Source organism: Triticum aestivum, chromosome 5A, assembly GCF_018294505.1.
Source record: "Triticum aestivum cultivar Chinese Spring chromosome 5A, IWGSC CS RefSeq v2.1, whole genome shotgun sequence".
In the NCBI taxonomy this organism is placed as follows: domain Eukaryota; kingdom Viridiplantae; phylum Streptophyta; class Magnoliopsida; order Poales; family Poaceae; genus Triticum; species Triticum aestivum.
This window is the reverse complement of record NC_057806.1, coordinates 631,518,493-631,530,822: the sequence shown is the minus strand read 5'-3', so window position 1 is coordinate 631,530,822 and position 12,330 is coordinate 631,518,493. Positions and strand designations below refer to the sequence as shown.

General features: G+C 45.3%; 1 protein-coding gene across 1 annotated transcript in view; it reads right to left on the bottom strand.

The window, feature by feature from the left end:
- Positions 1-10,466: 10,466 nt before the first annotated feature.
- Positions 10,467-12,330, bottom strand: part of LOC123105479 (thioredoxin H2-2) — a 3,629-nt gene continuing 1,765 nt past the window's right edge. The window contains exon 3 of the mRNA XM_044527554.1: positions 10,467-10,841. Within this exon, the coding sequence (XP_044383489.1) occupies positions 10,704-10,841 (138 nt within the window). The 3' untranslated portion in view covers positions 10,467-10,703. The remainder of the gene's footprint in view (positions 10,842-12,330) is intronic.

Sequence of the window (12,330 nt, the reverse complement as noted above, 5' to 3'; positions counted from 1 at the left end):
ACTTTTCCCAATTCAAGACAAGATTAGTTTCTTCACATCTCTGCAAAACTCAATCAAGATTGCTCAAGCAATCATGAAAAGAGGAACCATAGACGGAAAAGTCGTCCATGAAAACCTCACAAATCTTTTCACAAAAGTCAGAGAATATAGCCATCATGCATCTTTGAAAGGTAGCAGGTGCATTACATAAACCAAAAGGCATACGTCTATAAGCAAAAGTACCAAAAGGGCATGTAAAAGTAGTCTTTGATTGATCTTTAGCCGACACAGGTATTTGCGAGAAACCAAAATAACCATCTAGAAAGCAATAATGTGTATGTTTGCGTATCTTTCTGGCATTTGATCAATAAAAGGTAAATGATAATGATCTTTCTTAGTAGCTTTATTTAATTTGCGGAAATCCATTACCATCCTATAACCTGTGATAATTCTTTGCAGGATCAATTCATCTTTATCATTAGGGACAACAGTAATATCTCCCTTCTTAGGGACACAATGGACAGGACTTACCCACTGGCTATCAGCAACGGGATAAATTATACCTTCCTCCAGAAGCTTGAGTATTTCTTTTCTTACCACTTCTTTCATTTTAGGATTCAAACATCGTTGAGGATCACGAACTGGTTTGGCATCCGCCTCCAAATTTATTTTCTGTTGACATAAAGTGGGACTAATGCCCTTAAGATCATCAAGAGTATATCCAATAGCGGCACGGTGCTTCTTTAGAGTTTTCAATAATCTTTCTTCTTCATGCTCTGAAAGGTTAGCACTAATAATAACAGGATATATTTTCTTTTCATCAAGATAAGCATATTTGAGATTATCAGGCAACGGTTTAAGATCAAACACGGGATCACCCTTGGGTGGAGGAGGATCCTCTAGGATTTCAACAGGCAAATTGTGTTGCAGAATAGGTTCATGTTTAAAGAATACTTCATCTATTTCCCTTCTTTCATTCATAAACATATCATTTTCATGGTCTAGCAAATAATGTTCTAAAGGATCACTAGGAGGTACGGCAATAGAAGCAAGACCAATAATTTCATCCTTACTAGGCAATTCTTCCTCACGATGTTGTTTACTGAATTTAGAGAAATTAAACTCATGAACCATCTCATCCAAGCCAATAGTAACAACATTCTTTTCGCAATCTATCTTAGCATTAACAGTATTCAAGAAGGGTCTACCAAATATAATGGGACAAAATCTATCTTGTGGAGAACCAAGAACAAGAAAATCAGCAGGATATTTAGTTTTCCCACACAAGACTTCAACATCTCTAACAATTCCCATTGCAGATATAGTATCTCTATTGGCAAGTTTAATTGTAAAATCAATATCTTCTAACTCAGCGGGTGCAATTTCATGCATAATTTCTTTGTATAAGTCAATGGGTATTACACTAGCACTAGCACCCATATCACATAAGCCGTGATAACAATGATCTCCTATTTTAACAGAAATAACAGGCACGCCTACCACAGGTCTATGTTTATCTTTAGCACACGGTTTAGCAATTCTAGCAGTTTCACCGCATAACTGAATAACATGCCCATCAATATTATCAGACAAGAGATCTTTAACAATAGAAATATTAGGTTCTACTTTGACTTGCTCAGGAGGTGTATAAGTTCTGATATTTATTTTACGAACAACAGTTGAAGCTTTAGCTTGATCCTTTACTCTAATAGGGAAAGGTGGTTTCTCAACATAAGAGGTAGGAACAATAGGATCATTATAAGTGACAGTCTTTTCTTAAACTTTAATAGGTGCAGCTACTTTTAGTTCTATGGGAGGATGATATTTAAACCACTTCTCCTTCGGGAGATCAACATAAGTAGCAAAAGATTCACAGAAAGAAGCTACTATCTCAGAGTCAAGTCCATATTTAGTGCTAAACTTACGGAAAATATCGGTATCCATAAAAGATTTAACACAATCAAACTTAGGTGTCATACCTGACTCCTTACCTTCGTCGAGGTCCCAATATTCAGAGTTGCGTTTAATTCTATCCAATAAATTCCATTTAAATTCAATAGTCTTCATCATAAAAGAGCCAGCACAAGAAGTATCGAGCATGGTGCGATTGTTATCAGAAAGCCGAGCATAAAAATTCTAAAGAATTGTCACTCTTGAGAGATCATGATTGGGGCATGAATATAACATTGATTTAAGCCTCCCCCAAGATTGAGCGATGCTTTCTCCTTCGCGAGGCCAAAAATTATATATATAATTGCAATCACGATGAACAAGATGCATAGGGTAATATTTTTGATGAAATTCCAGTTTCAATCTTTTATAGTTCCATGATCTCGTATCATCACATAGCCTATACCATGTCAATGCGTCTTTCTTCAAAGATAAAGGGACGACCTTCTTCTTAACAACATCATCGGGTATACCTGCAAGCTTAAATAATCCACAAACCTCATCCACATAGAGTAGATGTTCATCAGGATGCTTTGTTCCATCTCCTGTAAAAGTGTTAGCTAGCAGTTTTTCCATCATACCCGAAGGAATTTCAAAAGGAGTTTCATTTTCAATAGGTTCAGTAGGTTGAGGAGCAACTCTTTGCTCTACTGGACGGGGTGAAGATACCCCGAACAAGCCCCTTAGAGAATTACTTTCCATAGTAACAAGTGATAGAAAATTTCAGCACACTATATAAATTTTTCCTTACCAAATTCCACCTACCAAAGGCGCTACACTCCCCGGCAACGGCGCCAGAAAAGAGTCTTGATGACCCACAAGTATAGGGGATCTATCAGAGTCCTTTCGATAAGTAAGAGTATCGAACCCAACGAGGAGCAGAAGGAAATGATAAGCGGTTTTCAGCAAGGTATTCTCTGCAACTACTGAAATAAGTGGTGACAGATAGTTTTGTGATAAGATAAATTGTAACGAGCAACAAGTAGCAAAGGACAAGCCTGGACAAACTCTTATAATAGGAAAAGCACTCCTGAGGACGCATGGGAATATCGTCAAGCTAGTTTTCATCACGTTCATATGATTCGCGTTCAGTACTTTGATAATTTGATATGTGGGTGGACCGGTGCTTGGGTGTTGTTCTTACTTGAACAAGCATCCCACTTATGATTAACCTCTATTGCAAGCATCCGCAACTACAACAAAAGTATTAAGGTAAACCTAACCATAGCATGAAACATATGGATCCAAATCAGCCCCTTACGAAGCAACGCATAAACTAGGGTTTAAGCTTCTGTCACTCTAGCAACCCATCATCTACTTATTACTTCCCAATGCCTTCCTCTAGGCCCAAATAATGGTGAAGTGTTATGTAGTCGACGTTCACATAACACCACTAGAGGCTAGACAACATACATCTTATCAAAATATCAAATGAATACCAAATTCACATGACTACTAATAGCAAGACTTCTCCCTTGTCCTCAGGAACAAACGTAACTACCCACAAAGCATATTCATGTTCATAATCAGAGGGGTAATAATATGCATAAAGGATCTGAACATATGATCTTCCACCAAATAAACCAACTAGCATCAACTACAAGGAGTAATCAACACTACTAGCAACCTACTAGCACCAATCCCGGACTTGGAGACAAGAATTGGATACAAGAGATGAACTAGGGTTCGGAGATGAGATGGTGCTGGTGAAGATGTTGATGGATATTGCCCTCTCCTGATGAGAGGAGCGTTGGTGATGATGATGACGATGATTTCCCCCTCTCGGAGGGAAGTGTCCCCGGCAGAATAGCTCTGCCGGGGCCCTAGATTGGTTCCGCCAAGGTTCCGCCTCGTGGCAGCGGAGTCTCGTCCCGAAAGGTTGCTTCTTATTTTTTTCTCATCGAAAGACTTCATATAGGAGAAGATGGGCATCGGAGAGCCACCAAGGGGCCCACGAGGTAGGGGGCGCGCCCCAGGGGGGGCCACCCTCGTGAGCAGGGTGTGGGCCCCCTGGCCTTCATCTTTGGCGACGATTTTTCTTTATCTATTTTAAGATATTCCGTAGAGTTTCAGGACTTTTGGAGTTGCACAGAATAGGTCTCCAATATTTGCTCCTTTTCCAGCCCAGAATTCCAGCTGTCGGCATTCTCCCTCTTCATGTAAACCTTGTAAAATAAGAGAGAATAGACATAAGTATTGTGACATAACGTGAAATAACAGCCCCTAATGCGATAAATATTGATATAAAAGCATGATGCAAAATGGACGTATCAGCCCAAAAGCATCGCGTTCAGTTAACGGGCCGAATCTGATATGGGCCATAATTGAGGCCAAAGCCTCTTAAAGGGCCGGACATGATCTGGGCCGTGATTTGGCCCAGAACGTGGGAGGCTTTTAACAGGTCGGATCTCATATGGGCCATTATTAGGCCCGGAACATGGCAGACCATTAATGGACCGGATCAAATATGGGCCGGCATTTGGCCCAAAACATGGCAGCCAATTAATGGGTCGGCCTACTAGGGTCCTCAAAATCTCGTGGGCCTACAGCTGGGCCGGCCCATTAGTGTCGGCGAAATGTCGTGGGCCTTTAGCCGGGCCGGCTCATTATGATCCGCAAGAATGTTGTGGGCCTTTACCTGGGCCGGCCCATTATGGCACACAAAAATCTTGTGGGCCTTTACCTGGGCCGGCCCATTATGGCCCACGAAATCTTGTGGGCCTTTAGCTGGGCCAGCCCATTATGGTCCGCAAAATCTCGTGGGCCTTTAGCTGGGCCGGCCCATTATGGTTCGCAAAATCTTGTGGGCCTTTAGTTGGGTCGTCCCATTTAAACTTGATGGGTCGTGCCACGTGTCGACGTATCATAGGCGCCTTCTGTCCAATGAGTGGATGACATCTGTCCCAACGATGAGCCGACACGTGTTTCCTCTAGCCAATGATGATTTTACACGTGGAAAATCCCCATTGGTCGGGGCTGTTAACGGGTTATCGGATCCAAAACCCGACCCGGTAGCTTAAAGGCGTTCCGTTACGGTGGATGCCACATGTCGGTCACCCTTGACGAAAGCACTTCTGTGACGCGCGATTTATCGTCATGGAAGTGGACACTTCCGTGATGATAATTTTGGTAATGTCATGGAACACTTCTACGACAACACAGGTATGACTATATTGATTCTGTCATAAATTTGTCATGGATGTACATGCATGACAAAAAACGCGACCTACTGTGACAAACACATATCATCACGGAAGTGTATTTTTTTGTAGTGAGACCATGACGCCTAACCGTATGGAAGAAGCACAGTCTTCAAAGGTAACAAGCATCAGATCCACGCAGGATTAATCTCTTCAGTGATGCTCAATCACTTTGGGTTGTAGGTGTGTTGGGTTTGGGTTTTCCTCACTTGATGATTTTCGCTCAAAGTCCTCGGAGGATGGGATGCTCTCAAATGACAAGTGTCAGTTTCTCTCGGAGCAGCCAACCAGCTAGTGGTTGTAGGGGGCGGCTATTTATAGCCTAGGGAGTAGCCCGACATGATAAGACATAAATGCCCTTCAATGATATGCCCGTTAGGTGGGTAGATATTTTGGGACAGCTGGCGCATAGCACAGCAACGGTCGGAATTTAGACTCTCAAATTCCTCAGGGCTATCATGTTCCTCGCTGTGTAGGCAATCTGCACTGGCGAATTCCTAACTCCTCAGTCAGAACAAATTCCTCAGAGACCAGAAGAACTTCGTCTTTGTCACTGAAGAATATGACCGAACTGTATGAGATTTCCAATGGCTTCACTCGAAGGGATTGGTAGATATAGGATTTTGAGTTGAGCATCACATGGAAATTTTTCCTTAGTATTTCCTCGACCCCCTTTAACAGTACAATGTTTCCTATGACTCAAGAAAGAGAAAATGAAACTACAAAAACAAAAGTCTTCACGATTCATGTTCCTCGAATGATTGCCAAGTCTTCAAGGTCGCACCAATTTCTTCACTTTCAAAGTCTTCAGAAATCCAAAATCTTCAGTCGAAGAACTTCATTTTTAGGGGTCGACTTTCTCTGTAAATAGCAAACTCCTCATAGACTTATAGACCTGTGTACACTCACAAACGCATCAATCTCTTAACCTATAAGTCTTCAATACACCAAAATCACTAAGGGGCACTAGATGCACTTACACATCATCATCATCATATCATTAACAACTTATCATCATAATACATCATTGTCATATAACACCTCCTCATGATCTTCATTTTCATAATGAGACATCATATAGCAAGTTGGTCACTAGTCATAATCACGACTCCTCATCATCATCAACAACTCTAACACATTGTACCACATAATAACACATTGTACTTAGGACCTACTTCTCTCTCATAGGACCTACTACCTTCTCTTAGGTAAAATAGCATAAAACAAGATAGGCCCTGACTCTCCATTATGGAGAATGGAGATTATCCTGTCTCCAATTCTTGCCCTTCGTACAATGTTGCTTCCAAGAACCTCCCTACGACTGACCATACATTTTTTCCATTCTTTGATTGTCATGTCTTCACCGGTTTTAGAAATCCGATATGGACAGGTGTGATTCGTAGGATGACCTGGCTGTATGTTCAAAACATCAAGGTGACCATTCTGAAACATCAGATGAGGCACACAATCCTTCGGGATTTTCTATTAAATAATATAGTAATAACTTCGTAGTTAGTAATGTAGTTCCGTTTTAAAAGAATTTATGCAAAAGATGCACGGATATTGTAATAGTAAAAAAATCTTACCATGGCATCTCCATGAATGTTATCGTAGTTCAACACGTGCACTAGTGGCATGTATTGACCATAATGTGCAGGAGTTTGATAATAGATATTGTAATTCTCAAGATCAGTACAAAATGTGATCAGATGATTTTTCTCCTGATAAGTTAATTCTGAGCCATCGGTGTAGTAGGTTCTGTCTACCATCTTCCGCACATTCTTTGAAGAATGAAAATAAACTGTCAATGGAAATAAGCTGTCAACTATTTTGAAATAAACAATATAAATTACTTAATAACTATGTTTGAGAAACTCACATAGCGGTAAAATTGGAAGCATATCAACGAGGACCCAAATGTCTAAATTGTCTTCAGCGATGTCAGGATCACCAAGATCCATGGTGACAAGCATACCCTCATAAAAATCATACATCTTGTAAAGTGCTTCCCAATTCGTGCAACCAAAATGGGTTACGCTCTCAGAATTGTACAGATTTACTTCAAAATCCATACCATGATGGGTCCTTAGGTGAATTTTCTTTGTTTCCATACTTCATGATCTTCAAAATCCAGCCTCTCCAAGACATAGCGTCTTGCATGGCATGGGATAAGTTAGTCGAATTTTAAAAGACGAAAATTACACGTTGAAGTAGTTGAAGTTGTGCTTAATTACGAAAAAAACTTGTCGTCATTGCGTACCGTTTCAACATCGAAGGTCTCCTGGAGCTTAATGCTGAAGCGCCAACCTTCGTCCAGGTGAGGCCTATCGCACAGACCCCGGTTGTTGTTGCACCAGTCGCACTCCCCGGGAGACTTTCGTCGTCCGATGACGACATTTCCTAGGTTCATATAATTCAAAGATTAAACTTGTACAATTAAAAATATGTACTACAAAAACTAAATTAGATCATTATTATTCATCACGGATTGACTATCGGTCTACCGAGTCTTTTCTTGAAAACCCTCAGCTCACGTGGTGTATATATTCGACCGTCGGTGATGGTCGCTCCTCCCTTCATCCCCGAGTGCATTACACCAAAATGTCTAGCACACGGGAACGAAGGAGAAGCGACCCCCACGACAACAGTCGAGATTCTTCGTCCTCTCATATATGGTGGAGACTCTCTCTCACTGATTCCTCTCTGACATTTGCGACCGTCGGTGATGGTTGTTACTCCTCCTTCCCCTAGTGCATAACAAAGGTCTAGCACAAGGAGAAGAACGAGAAACGACCCCCACAACCACAGTCGGGATTCTTCGTCCTATCTCATATATGGTGGAGCCTCGACAGACTTAAAGTCAACCCGAAATATTGTTTAATTATCTTTCTAGAAAATCCAGGCCACTCGATATTTCCTACATATTCTAGCATAAGTCATGCCAAAATTCACGGAAAAATCCGGCATGACCTTTGCTAAAAAAGACATATCGAGCACCTGAAATTTGCCGGAACGGAAATTAATCTCACTCCGGCAAAACATAGGCCATCGAAGGTGTAGCCTGCAAACATGACCGGCCACTTGGGCAAGCACACACCCTATCTAAGCAACACAAGATATACATGTTTTTCTCTACATCATATGAGCATTCAAACTTGATGGTCATTGCATTTCAATGGTTGAAAATATGAGCAAAAACATTTCAAAATATCTTATAGGACTCATATTGACATGGAGATTTGGCTGGTCTCGCCTCGAGGTTGGAGGGTGTCGGTGACGGGGACGACGGCGGGGATGATGGAGGGTCTCCTTGATTTCTGCAAAAACAAAAACCCTATAAGTTATCAACTAATCAAATGCATACGCCTTGCATAGTGGGGTCCAATTTGAGCATTCAAAATAGGAGTACTTCTCCAATTTGAGCATTCAATAAGCAAAACCAAATCGTAAAATAAATAAGTATTCAAATTAGCATGCATTCAATAAGCAAAACTAAATCATCTCTTGCGTCCGTACATCGTCGAATATTATCACTAATACATCTCGAATAGTATCATACATATAACATCACTAATACAACTAAAACCCTAACGAACGACGGGTATCGGCGCGGGCGGTGGACACCCAAAGAGAAGGAACCATCACAGGATCATAGCTCCAGTGAGATCCCTGAAGAACCTGCCTGGTATTGGAGAACCTACCCTCCAACGCAACCATGTAGCAACGGACGTGCTCGTCCTCCTTCGCTGACACGGTGACGTACCACCTCCGCGGGGTCCTCAAGCCTTTGCACCGTCACTGGCCCACGCGACCGCCACCAAAGCAGGTTCAGGTTAACGACGGGCTGGCTCCTCATCAAGCTGCGCCCCCCGGTAGGTAGCACCTCCCAGTACCAGCCCGGCGGAGCCCAGTCCTGAACATGGCCCCTCTGATCAAGCAGGTGTCCTCCGCCGAGTCGACGATGAGGACGTGGGATAGGGCGACTTGGGCGGAGCCAAGAAACCTAGCCGCCGGGCTAAGCCCGGGGGCCGATGGCGGTGGCGGGGGATCTCCTCTCTCAAGCGTCTCCGGGTTGGGGCGGGACCCCTAGGCGTGTGACAGCGCGGTCGATCTTGGTTTTGCGGCGCGGCGGATGGCTGCGACAGGTGGCGGGCGACCGGCCCGTCCTCGGTCGGCGGCGGCTAGGCTCGGCGGGCGGCCCAGTCACGGACGGCGGCGTGGGCTGTAGGCGCAGCGGCTGGCATTTTCGGGCGGCGACAGCGGTCGGCGGTGGCGGCCAGATAGGCTGCGGTGTCGTGCATACCGCCTTCAGATCGGCGACAGCGGCGTGGAGGGCCTGGTGGTCTCGTCGGCGGCACCTCCAGTCAGATCTGTTTTGACCGATGCGACCGACAGTGGTGGTCATCTCTTCCGTCAGAGGTGGTCAGCCTGAGGCTGGGTGTTCGGATCTCCGGATCTGTGATCCAGTACTGGCTGCGAGTCGAGGAGACATAGTTACCGGTGAAAACCGAGCCAACGGCGGGCAATGGCGGCGTTCTACATCGTTACCTTAATGAAGGCATCGTTGTGTGACTTATGTCGACCCACTCGTACTGCTCCGGGGGAAACCATAGAATCTGGTCTTCCAGATCGGACGATGGAGGCACTACAGTGCCGTTTCTCTCTTGGAAGCATTGTTTGTGGAGCAGTGCTGGTGGTTAGAGGCAGGAGGTGGAGCGGCTTTGTCTTGCACGGAGCTTCGGTAAAGATGTCAAGTCATGTCTGGCCGACAGGTGCTACGCTTTGTCATGCCTGGTTGGCAGGTGCTACGCACGATAGATCTTCTAGAGACTACAAGCTGTGTCAGCTGGTGGTACTTGGCGGCATGGTGCTGAGGTGTACTGGCGGCGACCGCGACGTGCTCAGGGTTCACGTGCAGGGTGGTGGTGTCGTTGGACACCGTGGTGGCGTTGACGGCAGTTAGACCGGGCAAGGAAGATGCGTTAGTATAGCTCTGAAGATGGAGTAGTGGCAGTTGGCGGCGGCGGCCTATGAGAGCGCTCCGGAACGGTGTGTGCCCCATACCCGGCATGTGGCTTGGTTGGGGCCTCAGGCCTTAGATGTTAGACTTGGCTGCGAGGTCTATGGTATTAGGTCCGGACTATCAGCATCCCTTCATCAGCTGGATAGGAGTAGCGACAGTTGTCGCCTAGACGGTGGCTTCAGACTTACTGTTGTATTTCTTTGTAAGGTCTTTGATGAATAATTAATAAAATGGTTGCATGCATCGCTCAGATGCAGAGGCCGGGGGTGATCCTCCTCCTCTAAAAAAAATTAGGATAAAAACACGCATGCCAGTAACAAACTTTATATCTTGATTGCCGAAGAAGACAGAGAACAATCAGACAGGCCAGAGTTACACATTTGCACGATCCAAGTTTCAGAACCTTTATTACCACTTTACGTCGGATTTGCAGCATTTTAGGAGGATTGGTAGTGCTACACCATTGGGGAAACCATAGGAGCCCCCTGCCACTGGGATCGAGAAGACAGAGCCTGGCACTACAATTGGAGTGCAGGTTAATTAAGCCAGGATCAGGACGATGAGATGAACGTCTTGATCTTCCTGTCGAGCTCATCCTTCTTAGCCCCGACCACGCGACTCACCTCCTGCCCGCCCTTCACCAGTACGAAGGTCGGCATCGCCTCTACGCGGAATGTCTTTGCAACCTCCTGCGAAATCCCAGTACATTAACATTAAGAAAACAAATCGCTTCAGTTTCTGAAGAACAGGAAAGCATTCTGCTCTGAATGCATAAGCTGCCACAAGAGGCATGATAGAAAAAAAGAAACTGAAGCTCTCTTTTTCCATATGCACCGATTTTCATCCTTCACTCTTTTTATAGCCTAAAAGAATACTTTGTTTTCGTAATTTCACAACTAAACTCTTTCATGTAAAGTTGCAAACATAGAAAGTGGTTTAGTACTATCATATCCACACAAGCTGAGGGCCATGGCATAAAATATACTACCTCTGTAAACTAATATTTTAGATCACTACTTTAGTGATCTAAAAAATGTCTTATAGAAGTTTACGGAGGGAGCAGGTGGTAATTCCCTCATCAAGCATAGGTTTTGTCGGTTACAGATCTACTGGAGCGTTCTTTAATTTGGGTCTGAACTCAAAGTGTTATGGGAATGGCCAGGTGCTAGGCAAGCGGCAATGTGGGTGCAACCTGGTTGCCACCATCAGGCTATGTGGCTGCATAGGCAGGCGAGACGTGAGGGTGTTCCCCATCGCTTAGAGCATCTCCAACAGGCGCCCAGCGCGCCGCGCAGTAAAAACGGATTTGGCGCGCGCCCATCGCCTGGTTTGGCGCGGCGCGCAACGTTTGCTCCAGCAGCCGCGCTGAAAAGCCGCGTGCGCGCGCAGCTCCAGCAGGCGCCGTAAAATGCAGCGCGCGCTCATTCTACATCGGTGCAACGGCATATTTTTTAAATTAAAATTACATAGATAAAAAAAAGATACAAAGATATTTTACATCGGTGCAACGGCATAGATAGATAGATAGTTCGACATACATAGATAGATAGATACTACTACGGCATAGATAGATAGATAGAAACTACTATGGCATACATAGATAGAAAACTACTCCAAGTCGCTATCATCACTATCATCACCATTATTCTCCTCGGCGGTGTCGTCTGAGGTATCCAGCCAGATGTCCAACCACCGATCATCGTTCGCCGTGAAGAACAACTGGCCACCTGCTGCAACGAGATCGGACTGCGCGTTCGCCAACGCCTTGCGCCGACGCCTATCCAACCGCGCCTCGCGGCGCCTTAGTGTGTCCTCCTCGCGACGCCTTGCCCAGTAGGCCTGCTCGTAGGCGACGTCCTCCGGGTGGCGGGCGCGCCACTCCGCCATGACCCGCTCGTCCTCCTGAGCGACGAGGAGGCGGCGCTGCCACTCGGCGTGCTCTGCATGGTCTTGTACCGTGTTCAGACGCGGCGGCGGGCCATGGTCAAGCGCTTGCTGGAGCGTGTACACGTCCTGGAAGTTCATCTGGCCGCGCGGCCGGCCTAGGCGCCACGCCGCCGCGTCGTACGCGCGGCCGGCCTCGCGCGCCGTCCCGTACGTGCCGAGGCCGAGCCGGAGATCGCCGGAGCATATCTCCGCGTAGTAGCCGCCGTTGGGGCGCAGGCGGACGCGGCGGCA